General features: G+C 49.0%; 1 protein-coding gene across 3 annotated transcripts in view; it reads left to right on the top strand.

Annotated features, from left to right (window-relative positions):
* CDK16 (cyclin dependent kinase 16) overlaps nucleotides 1-22373 on the top strand; it is a 102301-nt gene that overhangs the window by 61041 nt on the left and 18887 nt on the right. For 2 of the 3 annotated variants that reach the window (XM_060252451.1, XM_060252452.1), the window contains exons 3-8: nucleotides 1985-2125; nucleotides 5937-6070; nucleotides 10555-10680; nucleotides 10847-10903; nucleotides 14320-14434; nucleotides 17059-17153. In XM_060252451.1, the coding sequence (XP_060108434.1) occupies nucleotides 1985-2125; nucleotides 5937-6070; nucleotides 10555-10680; nucleotides 10847-10903; nucleotides 14320-14434; nucleotides 17059-17153 (668 nt within the window). The remainder of the gene's footprint in view (nucleotides 1-1984; nucleotides 2126-5936; nucleotides 6071-10554; nucleotides 10681-10846; nucleotides 10904-14319; nucleotides 14435-17058; nucleotides 17154-22373) is intronic. The other variant, XM_060252453.1, reaches the window with a different exon arrangement.

Below are 22373 nucleotides of genomic sequence, written 5' to 3'. Positions count from 1 at the left end.
TCCTCCATTCTGCTCATTTTTGAAGTGAGGCCTCCAAGTACATATGGTACCCCAAATACAGCCTGACTGATGTGATGTACAGCAGGACTATGACATCTTGTGATTTGGATGTTACACTTCCGTTGACACACTCCAAGACCGCATTAGCCTTTTTTGCCGCTGCATCACACCGACTGCTCATATTTAGCCCACAGCCCACCCATACCCCAAAAATCTTCTTCACAAACACACACTGCTTCCCAGAAGTGAGTCCCTCATCCAGAATGCGTGCTTCTCATTTTTGTTACTTGGATCTAGCACTCTGAACTTATCCTTATTGAACCTCATCTTATTCACATCTGCCCACTTTTCCAGTGTGTTCAGATCTCAAACACTCTGAGCAGAGGATTATCCTTGAGCAGCCCTTCCGTATCCCGAGTTGCTGTTCGCCGTAGTTTCCTCAGGTTCTTTTTTCCTGTCTTCAAGAGGGAGCTGTGTGTTAGCTGCTCTTCCAGACAGAGGGCAAACCTGACAGATGCTACGGAAACCGGAGAAGGAGAGGGAAAGGGGTTGACAGCAGATGAGCTGAAGTGGAACAGAGGCGAACAAGAGATCCGCTTTCTGGATTTTTAAACTGCAGTGGGCTAGTCCACCGCCTCGCCTTCTATCAAGACACGTAGTTTTGTCCATCAGACTGAGGTGCTGTAGCTTAGCACGAATTGAAACACAAATTTCGCAACCGGAGGGGAAGAGACCAGATTCTTCCAGTTTATAAATTATGGAAATGACGGTGAAAGATATCTAACCAGCCGTCTCTCGTGGGAGATTATTAAAGGGCAGGAGGTTGAGGACTGGGTGGTTGTGGCTGTAAGCGAGTAGGGGAGTGGGGAACTCTGTCAAGTAGGAAGACTGTTCCTGACCGTTGAAAAGTCCCTCATTGTCCTGCTAAAGGCTTTGTAGTACTGAACAGAATGCTGCTTTGGCTCTTTGAAGTACTATCCCTGTAGCACTAAGGGCTAGAAACTCGTTCTAGTTTTGACAGCTGGGGTTCTAAAGAATTTGACAAGCGCTGGGGAGCCCACACTTTGAAGCCATGCTCTGTGGGTTGGAGCCATGCGGTAAGTTTTGACTCCAGAGGAAAGTGGTTTCCTGACTTTTGCAAGGAGAGAGGCCCCTAAGTTTTGGTGAGATTCGTTCTTTCATTGTTAATGGCTCTTACCCTCAGGATCATTGGGGCGGGGTGGGGATGGGGGGTTGTGCTACGAGAAAACCTGTCCCTCTCAGGTAAGTTGTCCCTGTCTGTTATGCTCCCTTCATGCCTTTCTGCTGAGGGCCCCCTTTTTAAGTTGGACTTCCATTCTGGTTTGACTTTTTTTCAGTTTGCCTTTTCCCTCCCCCCTTCATATTTCTTTCTCTCTTTTTTTTTTCTCCTTCTTCCCTGTTCTTTTTGATTCCTCCTTCCTTGTGCTGTCTCGGTGGTGACCCCACCCCTGCTTGTGTCATGACTGACCCTTCCCCTTTTGTATATCTGACTTTGGTTTGTGTGCTTTTCCCCCCTATTTCCCTTTCCCTTCCGTGCTTTTCTTCCCCTGGTCTCTGCACGCCCATCTGTTTCCCCCTTCCTTTTGGTGTGTGCACGGGATTTCTGTTCCTCTTCATGCATCCATTTCCCTTCTTAATTCCTGGATCTGGCTTCTCCTCATCTGGTGGAGGGGTGGCTATTTTCCTCTTGGCTCTCACTGTCTCCTACCTGTGGTCTTCCCACACCTGTTGCTTCTGCCACTCACTGGTGATTTTCTCCCTGTCGCAACTGTTCTGCCCTTTGTTGATTTTTGGTGCTCCACCCGCCCTTGCACCGTCGCACCCCACCTGCTGATCTCGGTCAACGTCCCTCGGTTCCTGCACCTTCCGTATCCCATCGGCTCTCACCTCCACGCCCCTGTGTGTCTGTCTGTCCATTTGTCCATCCATGGGCTCCCCTCTTCCCTTCCCCCTTCCCCCCCAGGCCCCACAGTGAAGAGCGTGCGCCCAGGCACCTCCCGCAGCGTTAACTCCTTCCTGCACCACTATGCAGGCACCTTCCGCAGGCCCCGCCTGGCCATCAGCCGCAGTCTGAGCACTCACCTCAACCGCACCGCCAGACTAGGTGATTATTGCACCTCCCACTGTGCCCGCAAGGACTCCCGGTGGTGGGTAGGGGTTCTGCCGATCCCTGCTGGACTGAAATAAGATGTTTTGGAATCTAGACTGAATGACTGACACACAGTTAGGCCCCTTGTCATCAAGCTGGGCTGTCTTAGAGCTGGCAGTCTCTTAGCTGAGGAGACCAGGTAGGCCAGAGTATTGAATTTCGGTTCCTGGCTTCAGAAGGAGTGTGATAAGGGTGCTGATGTCGTCTGGGTCTTGGTCCCAGTGAACTCTGCATGAGTCGTATCAACTTGGTATCAACATGAGCCTTAAGACCTGTGTCTTAATAGTGTGTCAGTCATGGTTTGGGCTAATCAGAAGTGCACTGATTTCATAAGTATCTACTTCTAGCTGAAGTTTGTGCCTCAGGGATGAGGTTGCTATGAAATCGGCATGCTGACTCTTCAAAATAATAGCTTACAATGGGGATTCCCAACATGGAGAACCTGTTTGGTGTAGTGATTAAGAGTGCGCCCACTCATCCACATGCAGCCAGCTGGGTGACCTTGGGGCAGCCACAGTTCTCTCAGAGCTGTTCTTTCAAGAGCAGGTCTCTCAGCCCCACCTACCTCACAGGGTGTCTGTTGCGGGGAGAGGAAGCGAAGGAGATTGTAAGCTGCTCTGAGACTCCCAAGTGAAAGGTAGGGTATAAATCCAATCTCTTCTTCCTTGCCTGGGGTTCGTCAAGTTTATTTAGAACACTTTAGACGGGGCCTGTAACTGTTGGGGCTTTTCCGCAGCCAGACTTCCGATCGGCCATTGTAAATTTGATTGGCTGTGCCTATTTGCAGCTTACATCACAGCACAACAATCTTCATGGTGTGACGGAAGTTAAGCTGTGGCAGCCATTTTGCGGCTGCGCCCACCACACTGTGTCAGAATTCAAAGGTGCCTTCAGGGGTCCATAAGGTGGGGGACCCCTGGTTATAAGATCCCTGCTGATTTTCAAAAAGTTATCTAAAACCATGTGATCCAGGCGGTAGGTGTTTAAGGCATGGATCCACATGCAGGGCGTCTGCTTTGAGTATGGACTTGCTCTTAAGTGGCCTTGAGCCAGGTCTGTCAGTGGCTATTAGCCACAGTGTATCGTTGAAACTCTCTGTCTGGGGCAAGTGATGCTCTGTATTCTTGGTGCTTGGGGGAGGGGGAAACAGTGGGAGGGCTTCTAGTGTCCTGACCCCACTGATGGACCTCCTGATGGCACCTGGGTTTTTGGCCACTGTGTGACACAGAGTGTTGGACTGGATGGGCCATTGGCCTGATCCAACATGGCTTCTCTCATGTTCTTTATCTCTGAACTGCATCTGTAGATTCACAAAGAAAAGAGTCTGGGTTGTTAATCCCACATATGGGACTTTTCATATCAAGATGGTTATAAGCAGCATGGACAACTCAATTTAATGGTTCTGGATAGGTTTTTATTGGAGAGGTAAGAGTGGGGAATCCGTACAGTGCGTTACCCAAAGCCTCCTGATTTGAGGCTAGACCTGTCCAAACAGCCATAGGATGGTAGAGCTTTGAGGAGGTAAATTGGACTGTACCACTTCAGACCACAGCTAGCATAGAATGGATGACTTTTCTATACTGTCCCATCAAAAAAGTCCCTGCCTGTAGAAAACTAGCACCCTAAGGTGAAAGGTCCAGCCTTCCTCATATTTATAGTTATTAATTTAAAAAAACTATTTCTATTCCACTTTCTCTCTAATGGGGACCTAGCACAGTCCATCACATTGTTCTACCCTCTACCACTTTATCCTCACATCAGCCAAGCTGTGAAGAGTGCAACAGAGTCAAGGTCACCAGGCTAGCTTCCAGTGTAGAGCGAGGACTCGTACTCAGGTGTCCTGGTCTTATCATTTATAGTCTGCCTTTCTCATGGGACTCAAGGTGGATTACACATAGTGAGTAAATAGTAAAAACAAAATGGGAAAGTCTCTGGAACCAACGGAAATAAGGGAAGCATAGCATAACTATTCACATGACACATTAAATGGTGCAAAAATTACAGAATGGGGTCCTACTTTCAATAAGGGATATGCAGAAGTATAGAACATAGTCCTGATCATTTTATCTGAATAAGTTTGTGAACCATTTTGTTCAGTGGGAGGGATGGTGGCTCAGTGGTAGAGTATCTGCTTGGTAAGCAGAAGGTCCCAGGTTCAATCCCTGGCATCTCCAACTAAAAAGGGTCCAAGCAAGTAGGTGTGAAAAACCACAGCTTGGGACTCTGGAGAGCCGCTGCCAGTCTGAGTAGACAAGACTGACTTTGATGGACCCAGGGTCTGATTCAGTATAAGGCAGCTTCATATGTTCATATGTTGTTCTCCCTGCTTCAAAGGAGTCCACTCTGGGCTCTCCTTTACTAATGGGGAGGGACAGTGGCTCAGCGATAGAGCATCTGCTTAGTAAGCAGAGAGTCCCAGGTTCAATCCTTGCCATCTCCCAACGAAAACGGGTCCAGGCAAATAGGGGTGAAAAACCTCAGCTTGAGACCCTGGAGAGCCACTGCCAGCCTGAGTAGACAATACTGACTTTGATGAACCGAGGGTCTGATTCACTATAAGGCAGCTTCATATGTTCATATGTATAGTGTAACCTTGTGACCTGTGCAGAAAAGCCCTCTTCAGTGGTTCACTTTTGCACAGTTTGTGAAAGGCCAGGAGCCATTTTGCAAGACCGTAGATTTATTCCCTTCCCTTCTCCCTGAATCAGAGTCTCAGAGCAGCTTACAGACACTCTGTGAGGTGGGTGGGGCTGAGAGGGCTCTCACAGCAGCTGCCCTTTCAAGGACAACCTCTGCCAGAGCTGTGGCTGACCCAAGGCCACTCCAGCAGGTGCAAGTTGAGGAGTGGGGAATCAAACCCGGTTCTCCCAGAAAAGAGTCTGCACACTTAACCACTACACCAAACTGGCTCGCAAATGTGCTGTGATGTAGACGGGGCTGAGAGAGCTCTGACAGAAGCTGCCCTTTCAAGGACACCTCTGTGAGAGCCGTGGCTGACCCAAGCCAATTCTAGCAACTGCAAGTGGAGGAGTGGGGAATCAAACCCGGTTCTCCCAGATAAGAGTCCGCACACGGAACCACTACACCAAACTGGCAAGGCAGGAGCCGCAACAGAGGAAGTATGAGCATAGTTGTTGAGTTTGCCCATTTTCAAGTTGGCTCCTGCAGAAGCCCCTGTTGTCATTAGGAAGAGAGGTGGTCCCACAAAGAAGAGAGGCCAAGACCATGAAGAGCTTTGTACATGATAACCTATACCTTGAGCTATCCACTGCTATGGTATCCTTGGTGGTTTTCAGGGGTTTTTTTTTTGTAGCAGGAACTCCTTTGCATATTAGGCCACGCACCCCTGATGTAACCAGTCCTCCAAGAACTTACAGGGCTCTTAGTACAGGGCCTACTGTAAGCTTCAGGAGGATTGGCTACATCAGGGGGTGCGTGGCCTAATATGCAAAGGAGTTCCTGCTACAAAAAAAGCTCTGGTGGTTTTCTATTTGCAGGGGACGTTTAATGTAGAGGATCATTCAGAACCATGATCCTGCTCCCTTATTGTTTGAAGCAATCCTGTCCATTCATTCTGTCAATGGGTGGATCAGTCCTTATTTCTGTCTACGAGAGGGAAAGTTACAAAGCCGTTTCATACCGAATCAGAGGGGGGTTTGCTTCCCTGAGTCCAGCTTTATGGAATGTTAGAAGGACTGGAATAAAGGGAAAGCGGCCGCTAATTTCCCTTGCCTCTGGGATCTGCCTCTCTCTCTCCTTGGCACAGAAATCGTCCATGAAGACCTCAAGATGGGCTCGGACGGTGAGAGCGACCAGGCATCGGGGACGTCGTCAGACGAGGTGCAGTCTCCAGTCCGCGTGCGCATGAGGAACAACCCGACGCGCAAGATTTCCACTGAGGTGCAAAGCCTTAGAGGTGGTGGCGGGAAGATTGAGGGGACAATCTCTATTGAAGGGGCTCTCTGTCTCCCTTTAGTGTTATTTTTTTATTGTGTGTGTGTGGGGGGTGATGGGGTACAAATTAGGGTTGCCAGACGCCCCCCCCCCCAAGTGGAGGCTGGGGTCCCCTGCTGCCAGGCTTTGCCCCCCAGCCGCCAATCATCTAGCTGGCAGGGGAACTTAGCAGTAGAAAGAAGGCCTAGGCCATGTCGGAGGCATCGCACTGGAAGTGATGGCATCGTGCCAGCAACTTCCAGGTGACACTCTAGTATTTGGGCAAAAACTGTATGGTGGGAGATAGTTTTACCATAGAGTTTTTAACCCGAATACCAGAGCATCACCTGAAAGCCGCTGGTACGATGATGTCACTTCTAGTGCGAGCTGGTGATGTGGCCACTGTTCCCTCTTAGCTGAGTTAATGTGAGCTAGCTCACAGTAGGTTAGCCTTCAGCTCACACATTTTTGTCTTCTCCCAGGAAAAACGGCCTCAGAGCAAACCAATTTATGCAGTAGCTCACAACTTTCATGCCAGTAGCTCACAAAGTAGAATTTTTGCTCACAAGACTCCACAGCTTAGAGGGAACTTTGGATGTGGCATAGGTCTTCTGCCTTCTACTGGTGAGCCCCCTGCCCCCCCATCTCCAACCAGTTGCTGGGGCAGGGCTGGCAACTCTAGTGCAGATATGTATGGATAGCTGTGTACATAATGTACTCCCTTGGGAGGGACAGTGGCTCAGTGGTAGAGCATCTGTTTGGTAAGCAGAAAGTTCCAGGTTCAATCCCCGGCATCTCCAACTAAAAAGGGTCCAGGCAAATAGGTGTGAAAAACCTCAGCTTGACACCCTGGAGAGCCACTGCCGGTCTGAATAGACAAGACTGACTTTGATGGACCAAGGGTCTCTGATTCAGTATAAGGCAGCTTCATATGTTCCTCCCCCCCAACGCAGCTTCCATTGTGAGGGCAGTCAAAGTCTGCTCCAAGTAATCTCAACTTCCATATTCCAAACAGGGCCATCCCATCCTTTAGGCAGCTGCCTAGGGCACAGCCCTGGGGGTTGCCGGTTTGGGCGCTCCCATCCACCCTTGGCTCCTCAGTGAGGGAAATAGGTGAGCGTGGGGGCGAAGATGGGGAGAGGGAGGCTACAAGCAGGGGGCGGGGCCTCACCTCAGGTGCCAGATGTCCTGAAGGCAGCCCAGGTTCCAAATAAAAAAATACATATTAGTGACATGAACAAATGTGATTCTGTGTCACGTAACCCATTGATGGGCACCCATTACCCCTTTTTGTAACCTCTTTGAAGTCCCACATGAGGAATTCTGACAGTGAAACCTGTAACCACCAATGCTCCCTCTAATCTGTGGAGTCTTGTGAGCAACAATTCTACTGTGTGAGGTGCCGGCATTAAAGTTGTGAGCTGCTGCATACATTAGCTGGCTCCGGGGCCATCCTTCCTGAGCTGAAACAAAAACGCATGAGCCGGAGGCTAAAAAACTGTGAGCTAGCTCATACTACCCCAGTTTAGAGGGAACACTGGTAACAAGCCAACTTTCTGGCCACAAGGGGATCTTGCTTGCTCCTTAGGCCAGGGATGGCTAACTTCAGTATTGGGGGGGGGGGGGGCTCCTCACTCTTCTGCAGGCAGTGTGCTGGTGAAGAGGACAGGTCAGGCTCAGCAGTTCCGAGGCCATCCTTTGAGCATTGGGCATTACATGTGAATGTGTACTTCTGCAGGTTGCAAACAAAAACACTTGCATGCACAGGCTTTCATGACTTGGAAGAAGAAGATGAAGAAATTGGATTTATATCCCGCCCTCCACTCCGAATCTCAGAGCGGCTCACAATCTCCTTTATCTCCCTTCCTCACAACAGACACCCTGTGAGGTGGGTGGGGCTGGAGAGGGCTCTCACAGCAGCTGCCCTTTCAAGGACAACCTCTGCCAGAGCTATGACTGACCCAAGGCCATTCCAGCAAGTGCGAGTGGAGGAGTGGGGAATCAAACCCGGTTCTCCCAGATAAGAGTCTGCACACTTAACCACTACACCAAACTGGCTCTCAAATGTGCTCCGTGAGCTACTTTCTGTGTACTAAATAATAGCCCAAGGCACATGCTTTGTAATATTGGAGCAGCATTTGTTTTGTGTTGAATACAAGTATGCAGTCAATATTTACCTTTTCCTAAAGGGCTCAGTGTTTCTTTTTCTGGTGTCTTTCAATTATAGCTATATTATTTTGTCTAAAAGCCTGTGCACTGTGCATACTTCTAAGAAATATAGGGTCAATAGGATATCAACATCAAGATGTTTCACTAAAATAGAAAAGTTTTCTAAAACTGCAGAGAAGCTTGCCCAAAATTACATCAAATTAGTTGTGCATTAATCTTGGAAGCACTGCCACAGGAGTTGGTGGCAGTGACAAGCATAGCCAGTTTCAAGAGGGGATTGGCTATGCAGCAGAGGTCCATCAGTGGCTATTAGCCACAGCGTATTGTTGGAACTCTCTGTCTGGGGCAGTGATGCTCTGTATTCTTGGTGCTGAGAGGGACAACAGTGTGAGGGCTTCTGATGGGCCTCCTGATGGTGCCTGGGTTTTTTTTTGGCCACTGTGTGACACAGAGTGTTGGACTAGATGGGCCACTGGCAAAGGATGGAAGATGAAAGACACTACTTCCATCTTAAGAAAGGATGGAAGACACTACTTCCTGCCTTCAGATCAAGTTGAATTCATGTTGGCATCTATTGTCAGGGAAGGGCAATGGGAAAGGAATTTAAAAAATGAACTCCTTTTGCTAGATTTCTCTAGGGACGCCAGCCTCCAGATGGGACCTGGGAATCCCCCAGAACTAAACACTGCTGAGATTAGTTGCCCTGGAGCAAATGGATGCTATGGAGGGTGGACTTTGTGCCCCACTGAAGTACTCATCCTCCCCGGACTCCATCCCCAAATTTCCAAGTTTCCCAATCTGGTTCTAGCAACCCAATCCTCCTGTCCCCAGCCAGGAGGGATATGGAAACTCTAGGTTTCATGCACCTACTGTTTCAACCTTAGAGATGACGTTCCACTAGCCTCCTCTCTGAAGAGGGCTTCTGACCCACCAGAAAGTTCAGCTCTTTGGGCTGGCCCAGGGGTGGCCAAACTGTGGCTCAGGAGCCACATGTGGCTCTTCCACACATATTGTGTGGCTCTTGAAGCCCCCAAGGCCCCATCAGCCAGCAGCTTGGAGAAGGCATTTCTCTCTAAATCATTTCTCCAAGTCAATGCAGCCGGCAGCTTGGATAATACATTTATAATTAAACTTGCTTTCTTTCCATCTCCCTCCCTCCCTCCCTCCCTCCCTTCCTTCCTTCCTTCCTTCCTTCCTTCCTTCCTTCCTTCCTTCCTTCCTTCCTTCCTTCCTTCCTTCCTTCCTTCCTTCCTTCCTCCCTCCCTCCCTCCCTCCCTCCCTCCCTCCCTCCCTCCCTCCCTGTTTTGTGGCTCTCAAACATCTGAAGTTTATTCTGTGTTGCTCTCACGTTAAGCAAGTTTGGCCCCGCCCCTGGGCTAGCCTCTTCAAATCAAGCACAATCTGGAGGCATTCCGGCTCCTCCAATATGACACCTGATTGCCTTGTGTGGTTTGAGACAGCAGCTCTCTCTGCAAAGCCAAATGTTTGGCAAAGGTTGCGGAAACACTGGAGCTCAAGTGGGATCCGGCAGCCGCATGTTTGAGCAGCAGGGCGGGTGGGGGAACAGAATACGGAGTCAGCGGTGGACACTGAGAGAGCTTGACAACGTTGTGGGAGTAGATGGCTTATTTTATTTAGCCTGTCAGTAAATCAATATACCCACCTGTCCATCAGATCAGTATTCTCAGGGTGGGTCCCGATACAAACACAAACGTTGGCCTTGAAAACCAACCAGGCAATAAAAGGAGTAAAGACAATAGGGCAGGGCTTTTTTTTTGTAGCAGCAGCTCCTTTTCATATTAGGCTACACCCCCTTGATGTAGCCAGTCCTCCAAGAGCTTTCAGGGCTCTTAGTAGGGGGCCTACTTAAGCTTCAGGAGGACTGGCTACATCAAGGGGGTGTAGCCTAATATGCAAAAAAGCTGCTGCTACAAAAAAAAAGCCTTGCAAAATAGGGTAGTGGCAAGCAAGGTCTAGCGGTGCCAGAATCAGCTTGGTGAGGCCAGTGCTTCTGAACCTGTAGCAGATTCCTTGGGAATAAAAAGGCTTTTACTGCCATTATCAAAAAACACCAAAAAACCCAAAAGAGGCCTAGTGGGCAGAGTTCATCTAGGCAAGGCACCCCTTATGATAGTCAACCTGGCCCCAGAAGGTTATCAGCACTGTTTGGCTGTGCAGTGGGTATCCTCTGAGCTGCAGGTGGTAGGATTGATTCCCTGAGGGTTTCACAGTTCTAGCTTTCTCAGCTGGCACCGAACCCAGTTTTCTCTTGCCTCCCTCAGGACATCAACAAACGCCTGTCGCTCCCGGCTGACATCCGCTTGCCCGAAGGCTACTTGGAGAAGCTGACCCTCAACAGCCCCCTCTTCGACAAGCCCTTGAGCCGGCGGTTACGGAGAGTCTCATTGGTAAGAGGCGGTCCTGCCCTCCCTTGCTCCCCCCCCCCCGCTGCTTCTGTCGTGCCCCTCATGGGAGCTGGAGCAGCAACGGTGACCCTCCTTTCTGACTTTCGAGGGCACCCCCTAGCAGAATAGAATATCACACCTCTGTGTTTCTCTGTTCTTTCTTGTGCAGTCAGAGATTGGGTTCGGGAAGCTGGAGACGTACGTCAAGTTGGATAAGCTGGGAGAGGTGAGTTTTACTGTCCTTGTGCGGCCTGGCCAGAGGAGTGGGCTTGGCTCTGCTTGGCCCGTTTCCCCTACATTGTCTTCGCTTGGAGTACCTTGAGTAACCTTCATTCTCCTGTTCCTTCTAAGAGTGATAAACGTTGGCCAGTTCAGTATCTCTCTGGTGTAGTGGTTAAGTGTGCGGACGCTTATCTGGGAGAACCGGGTTTGATTCCCCACTCCTCCACTTGCAGCTGCTGGAATGGCCTTGGGTCAGCCATAGCTTTCGCAAAAGTTGTCCTTGAAAGGGCAGCTGCTGTGAGAGCCCTCTCAGCCCCACCCACCTCACAGGGTGTCTGTTGTGGGGGAGGAAGATAAAGGAGATTGTGAGCCACTCTGAGATTTGGAGTGGAGGGCGGGATATAAATCCAATATCATCATCATCTTCTCTCCTTCACCACAGTAACAGCTCCACTCCTGCCTTTCCAGTAGCCCCTCTCCCAGCTGCTTTGGACCAGTCAACCCTGGTGACAATCCAGACTTGGTTGTTGTAGATTTTCCGGGCTGTATCATCATGGTCTTGGCATTGTGAGACCTGACGTTTCGCCAGCAGCTGGACTGGCATCTTCAGAGGTATAACCCAGAAAACTGGAGAGTAATACCTCTGAGGATGCCAGTCACAGCTGCTGGCGAAACGTCAGGTCTCACAATGCCAAGACCATGGCCACATAGCCCAGAAAACCTACAATAACAAATGAACTGCAGCCGTGAAAGCCTTGGACAACATATAATCCAGACTTGGGTTTCGAAGTCCTGAATTCCAGTCCTGGCATGGTTTTGCAAAGCATCTTTCTACTACTTCTTTCAGTTCCGTGGACTTAGAATTGGGTATTATTGACTTAGTGATGGCTTCCGTATTCAACCATATGCAGTCTGCCTTTCTCAAATAAGAATCATGGAAATTCTCTAATGTAGAGTGACTGTCATTCTATCAGCATTGAGCCTTTACTGCACATGGTGTTTTGCCAGATAATGTAAGCTTTAAAAAGACTGGTTCCTCTTCCAAGGAGCTTGAAATCTATACATTTTATTAGTATGGATTTATGACCTAGAGGGAGGGGAGGAATGAAAGAGGCGAGCAGAACAAGGGACGGATACGAGCAAATGCGCTTGGAAGCACAGACGCTTTGTTTCTGAAAACGTTCCACAGAACTCAGCTCTGCAAGAGTCTCAGTATGCAAAAGAATGAAACTGGCCGATGCTCGTAAGAGATTATTGGGCATTTTGACAGTTGCATTCTGGGAAGTTTGGAGTTTTCACTCCATCTATTGAGAAGTATGGTGCTCCCATCCTGACCCTGTTTTCTTGAAATTGTACAGTTTGGTGTAGTGGTTAAGTGCGTGGACTCTTATCTGGGAGAACCGGGTTTGATTCCCCCCTCCTCCACTTACAGCTGCTGGAATGGCCTTGGGTCAGCCATAGCTCTCACAGGAGTTGTCCTTGAAAGGGAAGCTTCTGTCAGAGCTCTCTCAGCCCCACCTACCTCACAGGGATTCTGTTGTGGGGGAGAAGATATAGGCGATTGTAAGCTGCTCTGAGTCTCTGATTCAGAGAGAAGGGCGGGGTATAAATCTGCAGTCGTCTTCTTCTTCATTTCACTGAGACGTGCTTTCAAGCGTGTATGCTGAGAATTGCAGCACCTGGATCGTTCATTTTCCAGATCTCAACCTATAGTGCTCTGATCCAGAGCTCCATGTTCACTTGGGTCTCTTGAAGGAAAGGAAAGGTGCAGAAAAGGGCAACTAAAATGGTTAAAGGAATGGAACACCTTCCCTTTGAAGAAAGGTTAAAGAGGTCAGGGCTCTGTAGCCTGGCGAAACGAAGGCTGAGGGGTGACATGAGAGAGGTTGGCAGAATTATGCATGGGCTAGAGAAGGGAGAGGAAGAAGTACTTTTCCCCTTTCTCACCGTACATGAACTTGTGGGCGCTCCATGAAATTAATGAGCAGTAGACTTAGGAAGTATAAAAGGAAGTCCTTCACCCAAAGTGTAATGAACACATGGAATTCACTGCTGCAGGAAGTAATGGCAGAAAAGGGCAACTAGAATGATTAAAGGGTTGGAAGACTTTCCCTATGAAGAAAGGTTAAAACGGTTGGGGCTCTTTAGCTTGAAGAAACGTCGACTGAAGGGTGACATGATAGAGCAGGGGTGGCCAGCGGTAGCTCTCCAGATGTTTTTTGTCTACAACTCCCATCAACCCCAGCCAGCATGGCCAATGGCTGGGGCTGATGGAAGTTGTAGGCAAAAAACATCTGGAGAGCTACCGTTGGCCACCCCTGCGATAGAGGTTTACAAGATTAGGCATGGGATAGAGAAGGCAGAGAAAAAAGGACTTTTCTCCCTTTCTCACAATACGAGAACTCGTGGACATTCAATGAAATTGCTGAGCAGTCAGGTTAGAACTGGTAAAAGGAAGTACTTCTACACCCAAAGGGTGATTAACATGTGGAATTTACTGCCACAGGAGGTGGCGGCGGCTACAAGCACAGACAACTTCAAGAGGGGATTGGATAATTATATGGAGGAGAGGTCAGTGGCTATTAGCCACAGCTTATCATTGGAGCAGAGTGGTAAAGCTGCAGTACTGCAGTCGGAATCCTTTGCTCACGACCTGAGTTTGATTCCAGCGGAAGCTGGTTCTCAGGTAGCCGGCTCGAGGTTGACTCAGCCTTCCATCCTTCCGAGGTCGGTAAAATGAATCCCCAGCTTGCTGGGGGGAAAGTGTAATGACTGGGGAAGGCAATGGCAAACCACCCCGTAAAAAGTTGCCGTGAAAACGTTGTGAAAGCAGCGTCACCCCAGAGTCGAAAACGACTGTTGCTTGCACAGGGGACCTTTCCTTTCCTATCATTGAATTCTCTGTCTGGGGCAGTGATGCTCTGTATTCTTGGTGCTTGGGGGGAAGCACAGTGGGAGGACTTCTAGTGTCCTGGCTCCACTGGTGGACCTCATGATGGCACTTGGTTTTTTTGGCCACTGTGTGACACAGAGTGCTGGACTCGATGGGCCATTAGTCTGATCCAACATGGCTTTTCTTGTGTTCTTACAAGCATAGGCAGCTTCAAGAGGGGACTGGATAAACATACGGAGCAGAGGTCCACAAGTGGCTATTAGCCACAAGGTAGAGATGGAACAATCTGTCTGGTGCAGAGTATTCTTGGTGGTTGGAGGGCAACTGTGGGAGGGCTTCTGGCCCCACTGGTGGACCTCCTGATGGCACCTGGGTTTTGGCCAGTGAGTGACATAGAGTGTTGGACTGGATGAGCCATTGGCCTGATCCAATATGGCTTCTCTTATGTTCTCAACCTCCATGGTGGAGGGAAGCAAGATAGCTGGGTATTCTGTGACAGGCTCCTAACCATGTCCTCATTGCTGCAGGGGACGTACGCTACTGTCTACAAGGGAAAGAGTAAACTCACAGACAACCTGGTAGCCCTGAAGGAGATCCGTCTTGAGCACGAGGAGGGGGCCCCTTGCACGGCCATCCGGGAAGGTGCGTAGAGGTCACTTGGAAGGGAGAGTTTGTAAACGAAAGGGAAGTATTCCTCGCTGTGTAGCTAATCAGAACTAACCCCTGGAGCTCAACTCTGGGGGATGTCATGGAGGCAACCAGAATGAAATTTTTTTAAAGATGATTGCACAAATGTAAGGCAGATGGGTTGATCGAATGGGAGGGATGGTGGCTCAGCGGTAGAGCATCTGCTTGGTAAGCAGAAGGTCCCAGGTTCAATCCCTGGCATCTCCAACTAAAAAGGGGTCCAGGCAAATAGGTGTGAAAAACCTCAGCTTGGAGACCCTGGAGAGCTGCTGCCAGTCTGAGTAGACAATACTGACTTTGATGGACTGAGGGTCTGATTCAGTATAAGGCAGCTTCATATGTTCATATGACTGCTAACCAGAGTAGTCACAAGTGCCAGTTCATGAAACAGTTAAGTAGATTACAGAGAGGATCAGGATCCAGCAAGACAATTGCAGCCCACGAAACATGCATATTGTCTGACTAGGAACTGTGACTAGAAAAGCAGGAAGTTGGCAGGTGCTTGGCACAGTGTGATGGAGGATTGGTGAGCTACATTCAACATGGGCTGCAATTGATACGTGCACCATGCTTGTGGATCTCTGTGTCTTCTGGGTGTCATGGTGCCATGTCACTCACTATGGTGGGAGACCTCCCAGCAGTTCCTTTCATTGCCCGCCAGCATCTCAAAGGCTGATGAGAGAAGAAATAGTGTGGTTCGGAGGTCACTTCCATTGAGCACCAAAAGTGATGTCATAAGCCCAGGGACACTCTAGGACTTGTTAAAATTCTATGGTTAAAACCATAGTGGATTTAAAAAAATTCTAGAGATCCCCTCACATAATGACATCACTTCTGGTTTTCCCTAGAAATGACTCCATTCCCCCAGGCTGATGAAAGAAGAAATAGTGTGGTTGGAGGTCACTTCCATTGAGGTGCAGAAGTGATGTCATAACCCCGGGGACACTCTAGGACTTGTTAAAACTCTGTGATTAAAACTACAGTGGATTTTTAAAAAAAGAAATCCTAGAGTTCCCCTCACATAATGACATCACCTGGTTTTCCCCAGAAATGACTTCATATGAAGCTAGCACAACTGTCCTCACTCCCCACATCTTCCTGAGGGTACCAGACCATGGCCTGGCATTCTTATCTGGATGTCTTGATCAGTGGTCCTACACACCATAGCCAGCGTTTGTGTCCCTGACATCATAGGCAAAGGAATTTGCTTTCGAACAAAGCGGGATAGAAGAGAAAATATTTTGAGACTGGAACCATCACAGGACCCTAGAACCATTGGAAACCTTTGTTAGTTGGGCTCCATGGGTTATTCTAGAACCAGTTGGTCCCAGCAATTCTGCCAGTTCCTTTGGCAGCGATCTGCCCATGGGTGCCAAAGCCAAATGGCCTGGCATGCCAAGTGTACTTGTTTGTGGTGAAGGCTGCATATTCCTCTAGCCATGGCTCACACATTTGCTACAGCCATAAGGACTAGGATCTTGCTTTTAAAATGGCAACTTGAGGTGGTTTGGGCAGCCAGATTCAGTGTTGGAAGCCAAACTGTGCAAGTTTGTGCATTGAAAGGAATTTGCATGAGTTTTGGAAGTAGTAGCTAGTGATGGATTTGGAATAACACCAGCAGGGTCGTTTTGTAAAATAATAGGTGGTGGAGCTCATTAGCATATCTCATTAGCGTAAGCCGCCCCCCCCCCCCCCCAGCCAAAAGCAACCTAATGCAAGAAAGGAAAGCCCTGGGCAAGCGAGGTCTGCTTGGGCTGGCTAGAGATCCAGCCAGCCCAAGCAGACCTTGCTTTCCTGGGGCTCTCCTGAGTCGCCCCCCTCAGTCAAAAGGCCAGCAAGCCACCTGCCACCCAAAATCACATAAGAAATGGAGAAAGGGTGGCGCAGGAGTCTCCAGGGGTTAATGAGGGCTGCTGGGAGCGAGCCAAAGCTCCTGGTGGCTGGCTGGCTGCCCACTCTCCTAATCCAGGGATTGTTATGCAGCTGCACCTACTATTCAATTGACAAGGTAGGTGGGGAAGAAAAGGGGGGACCCTCAGAAAGGTTCAGGAGCTGTGCTCCTGTGAGCTCCTGCTGAATCCATGGCCTGAACACCAGTAACTTGAAAGGGGAAGCGAACACGTACCTGGATCGCTTTGTGTCCTCTGGGACAGATGACAAATTCCCATGTGCTGGCAAACACATCCCCAGGAGCAGAGACACAGATTTTTTTTCCTGAGCTAAAAGTGGAACCAGGCTTTCTTTTTATGCCTCGAAATAAGTGAATCACCATTCAGAGTGTACCCTGTGATTTGAAGGAGGTCAGCCCAGAGCAGTGACTCATACAGAGTCACAGAGGGCGGTATCTTCTGAAGCAGAATTATTATTTTTACCCATCGTGAACTTTTTATAGTTTCTGAATAGGATAGTCGGCGGAACAACAAACAGTGTCATCCAGCTCCCCGTCCTCTTCTCCATGGCACATTCTCTGTTGCAGCGGGCATTTTGGAAATTATTACATTCCATTGCTGTTTGTGATTCTTGGGCAAATCTCACCACATACCTCTTTTTCATTCATTCTCTCTCTCTCTGCCTTCCAGTATCGCTTCTAAAAGATCTTAAACACGCCAACATAGTGACTCTGCATGACATCATCCATACAGAGAAATCCCTCACGCTTGTCTTCGAGTATTTAGTGAGTATTCGGGTGAGGGAGACAATAAAACTTAAGGTGCGTATCTCTCGAGAGCCTAAACGCTTTCAACCAAGTTCCAGGAAAGTGCAGAAGATTGACCAAGCGCAAACCCCAAAGGTAGAGTTTGTTTGAACAAAGATTATATTTGTCACACAAACTGACCTGGATGGCCCAGGCTAACTAACATCATCAGGAAAGCTAAGCAGGGGTGACCCTGGTTGGTATTCAGATGGGAGACACTCCCCCCCCCCCGGAAGTCCAGCATTGCTCTGCAGAGGAAGGCAATGGAAAGCCCATCTCTGCTCATCTGTTGCCTTGGAAACCCTACAGGGTTGCTATATAGCAGCTGCAAGCGGACCACACTTTGCATCACCAGCATTTTTTAATGAACCATGATTATATTTGCTGTGGCTTTATTTGTCACGGCTTCCTCCCGAGGAAGGGTGCTGAACACGTGGAATTCACTGCCACAGGAGGTGGTGGCAGCTGCAAGCATAGACAGCTTCAAGAGGGGATTGGATAAACATCTGGAGCAGAGGTTCATCAGTGGCTATTGGCCACAGTGTATTGTTGGAACTCTCTGTCTGGGGCGATGCTCTGTATTCTTGGTACTTGGGAGGGGCAACAGTGAGAGGGCTTCTAGTGTCCTGGCCCCACTGATGAACCTCCTGATGGCACCTGGGGGTGTTTTTTGGCCACTGTGTGACACAGAGAGCTGGGCTGGATGGACCATTGACCTGATCCAACATGGCTTCTCTTATGTTCTTATATGGGGGAATGTACTTCAATGAGAGAGGTAAACAATTAAGTAGCCTGACCTAGTTAGATCTTGGAGGCTACACAGGATCAGCCCTTGGATGGGAGACCACCAAGGAAGTCCAGGGTTGCTGTGCAGAGGCAGGCAATGGCAGACGACCAACTGACCCTCTCTTGCATTGAAAGCCCTATGAGGCTGCCATAAGTCCTGCTCTTCACTCAGAGCCTCAGAGCAGCTTACAATCTCCTTCCCTTCTCCCCACAACCAACACCATCTGAGGTACGTGCGGTGAGAGAGCTCTGAGAGAACCGTGACTGTCCCAAGGTCACCCAGCTGGCTGCATGTGGAGGAGGAGTGGGGAATCAAACCCGGTTCTCCAGATTAGAGACCACCACTCTTAACCACCACACCAAACTGGCTGCAACTTGACAGAGAGAGAGAGGGAGAAGAAGGAAGGAAGGAAGGAAGGAAGGAAGGAAGGAAGGAAGGAAGGAAGGAAGGAAGGAAGGAAGGAAACACTGAGGATAATTCTCAGTAGTCTTTCCAAGCCACTATTTCAGCAGGGTGGTGCTGTGATGCTCAGTCTGCCTCCAGATCATATTAATTTTTTTTTTAGGAAATGTGGTCCACATTTGTGGAAGGTAAATAATAATTACAGCTATTATATGGCCGCGTGTGTAGTGTAGCCAGGAGATCCTAAAATTGTCTGGCAGCCAAAAGTTCCTGCTCTTTTAATGTTATGCACCACTAGGTGGCCAACTAGACTTGTTTTCAAGGCAAGAGATGTTGACTCTGCTTCACAATCACAAATGAAAAGCCTTGAATGCAGGGCTTTTTTTTGTAGCAAGAACTCCGTTGCATGTTAGGCCACACCCTCCTGATATAGCCAGTCCTCCTGGAGCTTACAGTAAGCCCTGTACTGAGAGCCCTGTAAGCTCTTGGGGGATTGGCTACATCAGGAGGGTGTGGCCTGATATGCAAAGGAATTCCTGCTACAAAAAAAGCCCTGCATGAATATAAATAACTAATGCACTATGTATTGACTTCAAAAATGAATTATAGGACAGTTACAACAATCCAATAAAGACAATATAAATAAAGTGAAATGTGTACAATTTCTTCCAAATGTAGATAAGGTACAATATATAACAGTCCTTCCAGTATAATCCAAATCCAAACCTCTTCAAACTAGTAGGTACAAAAGCACTAGTGGTGATCCTCTAAAGCAGGGGTGGCCAACGGTAGCTCTCCAGATGTTTTTTTGCCTACAACTCCCATCAGCCCCAGCCAACATGGCTGATGGCTGGGGCTGATGGGAGTTGTAGGGGGGAACATCTGGAGAGCTACCATTGGCCACCCCCGCTCTAAAGCGCTTCAAAATATATCCAGTCTCTTTCAATATAATCTTGTGAATTCCCAGTTGATGACGTTTCCAGATGTAATGGGCGTTCTCAAGCTCTAATGAATGCTGTTGACTTGTGGAGTCATTTCTAAATAATTCTACCTCAGAGTGGCATAATGTCAGTCCATATCTTTCCACAGTGAACAGCAAGCTTCAAGCACCAAGTTTCTCAGTAAGGCCATTCACACGACAGCAATATGGACTTGTTTTCAAGGCAAGAAACATTGCAGGCGGTGTTTCCTCTAAGCTGAGTTAGTGTGAGCCAGCTCACAGCTTTTTAGCCTCCGGCTCACACATTTTCGTCTCGGCTCAGGAAAAATGGCCCCAGAACAAACTCATTTCTGCAGGAGTTCACTGCTTGAATGCCAGTCGCTCACAAAGCAGAATTTTTGCTCTCAAGACTCCACAGCTTAGAGGGAGCATTGGTTGCAGAGGTGGTTTGCCGTTGCCTGCAGTGCCGGATTAAACCCTGTGGAGGCCCCTAGAGCAGGGGTGGCCAACGGTAGCTCTCCAGATGTTTGTTGCCTGCAACTCCCGTCAGCCCCCGCCATTGGCCATGCTGGCTGGGGCTGATGGGAGTTGTAGGCAAAAACATCTGGAGAGCTACCGTTGGCCACCCCTGCCCTAGGCAGTCAAAATCTTGGGGGGCTCTTTGGAAATTATCTCAGAGTCGGAGCCCTGCTGCAGCCTGCAGGCACCTTCTCAAAATCCCCTTTGACAAAGCTGCGGGGGGAGAGGCAGAGAGAGGCAGACTTGGTGATGACACCAGCAGCAGCCGCACCAGGCAAGTCGGGCAAAGAGTGGCTCAGTTGCTGGCTGCACATGCAGGCCGGGAGGGCTGCAAGCAGAGGGGAAATTGTGGAGGGAGCTGGCCCGGGGCCCCTATAGGCATGGGGACCCATAGGCCAGTGCCTACTTGGCCAGTTAATCCAGCCCTGGTTGCCTGCTTCTGCGTCCCGACTGGTATTCTTTGGAGGCCGCCCATCCAAACACTACCCAGGGCTGACCCTGCTTAGCTTCCGAGATCTGACGAGTGGGCCAGCCTGGGCTATTGAGGTCAGGGCCGTGGAAGGTTAATCCCGTAGAGCACGGTAATGACAACAAAGCATCCCTTCACATTTATATAATCCCTTCTGGGAGCACTTCCCAAGCCCGAGCTCCATACCAGCTGCAACAATCCTGTAAATTAGACATGTTTCCCTAAACTTCAGAGAGGAGAAGTCTTGTTTTCCAAGCCACCTAAGAGGCTTGTAGCTTAAGTAAGAATTGAATTGGGGGTTTCTCAAACTGCTGCACTGCCAGGGGTGGGGGGTAATCTAACGGTGAGCAAAGTTTGAGTCCAGCGGCATTTTTAAGACCCAAAAAGTTTAATTCTGGGTATAAACAGGGCTTTTGGGGGGGGGGGTAGAAAAAGCCCAGCAGGAATGCATTTGCATATTAGGCCACACCCCCTGACACCACCATTGTTACGCACAAGGCTCTTTTTGTAGAAAAGGCCCAGCAGGAACTCATTTGACACCAAGCCTGCTGGAACTGTGTTTCTGCGTGTTCCTGCTCAAAAAAAGCCCTGGGTATAAACCGGGGGTGGCCCCAAACTTACTTAACGTAAGAGCCACGTAGAATAAACGTGAATGATGAATGTCGGAGAGCCATGAGACATGAACGTCAGATGTTTGAGAGCTGGAAGGAAGGAGGATGGAGAAAGGAGGAGGGAGAGAGAGGTGGAAAGAAAGCAACTTTAACTTTAGATGCATTCTCCAAGCCAGCCGAAGGGGCATTGGGGGCTTCGAGAGCCATACAATATGTGTGAAAGAGCCACAGGTGGCTCCCGAGTCGCAGTTTGGGCGCCCCTGGGATAAACGCTCATGTGCATGCATCTGAAGACGTGTGTGTGCACGCCAAAGCTTACCCAGTATTAAACTTTGAAAGGCACCACTGGACTCCAGCTTCGTTGCGTTGCTTCAGACCGACACAGTTATCCAGAAGAACGGAAGAGTTTGTCTTAGGAAAAATGTTTCTGACATGCATGAAACTTTGATAGGATTTAACAGTGACACCCCCCACCCCCAGCTAATTGGTAGCAGTTCATGGTGATTTAGAAGAGATTGTGCAACTGAAATGGCTTGCATCCACTTGTGAGAAATTGTGCAACTGCAGCTGAGTGGCTCCCGGCACAGAAGATTTTTCTGTATGCACTAGGGTTCTATGCACAAGTGGAACTTAAGGGGAAACTGAATTAAATGGCCTGAGCTGCTTTTTCCACTTGCACAAGATATCAGGGAGGCAATTTCCGAGCGCTGTAACATTTAGGAAGGAGAACGCTACCCGTTATGGCAGATCTGGCTCGAGCAGAACTGTGCTAAGTCTGTTTCCTTCTCTGCTTCTGCATCACTGGATCCGAGCCTACGAATCCTAGAACTGCTGCCCACAGAGAAGGAGGGATTGCCAGGACTTGTCCTTTTACCAGCTTGGCATACTGAGAGCCAGGTTGGTGTAGTGCAGGGGTGGCCAAACTGTGACTCGGGAGCCGCATGTCACTCTTACACATGTTGTGTGGCTCTTGAAGGCCCCACCGTCCTGTTGGCCAGCTTAGAGAAGGCATTTTTCTCTTTAAATCACTTCTCTAAGCCAAGCCATCTGGCAGCTTGGAAAATGCATTTAAAGTTAAATTTGCTTTCTTTCCACCTCTCTTCCCTCCATCTATTTTCCTTCCTTCCTTCCTTCCTTCCTTCCTTCCTTCCTTCCTTCCTTCCTTCCTTCCTTCCTTCCTTCCTTCCTTCCTTCCTTCCTTCCTTCCTTCCTTCCTTCCTTCCTTCCTTCCTCCCAGCTCAGAAACATCTGATGTTCATGTCTTATGGCTCTTGAACATCTGATGTTTATTCTATGTGGCTCTTACATTAAGCAAGTTTACCACTATACCCTGGTATAGTGGTAAAAAGCGGTGAACTCTAATCTGGGAGAACCTAGTTGGATTCCTCACTCCTCGACATGCAGCCAGCTGGGTGACCTTGGGTCAATCCAAGTTCTCTCAGAGCTGTTCTCTCAAGAGCAGTTCTCTCAG

This window comes from Heteronotia binoei, chromosome 13 (assembly GCF_032191835.1).
Source record: "Heteronotia binoei isolate CCM8104 ecotype False Entrance Well chromosome 13, APGP_CSIRO_Hbin_v1, whole genome shotgun sequence".
Taxonomy (NCBI): domain Eukaryota; kingdom Metazoa; phylum Chordata; class Lepidosauria; order Squamata; family Gekkonidae; genus Heteronotia; species Heteronotia binoei.
The sequence above is the reverse complement of the archived record's forward strand: the minus strand, read 5'-3'. Positions and strand labels throughout refer to the sequence as shown.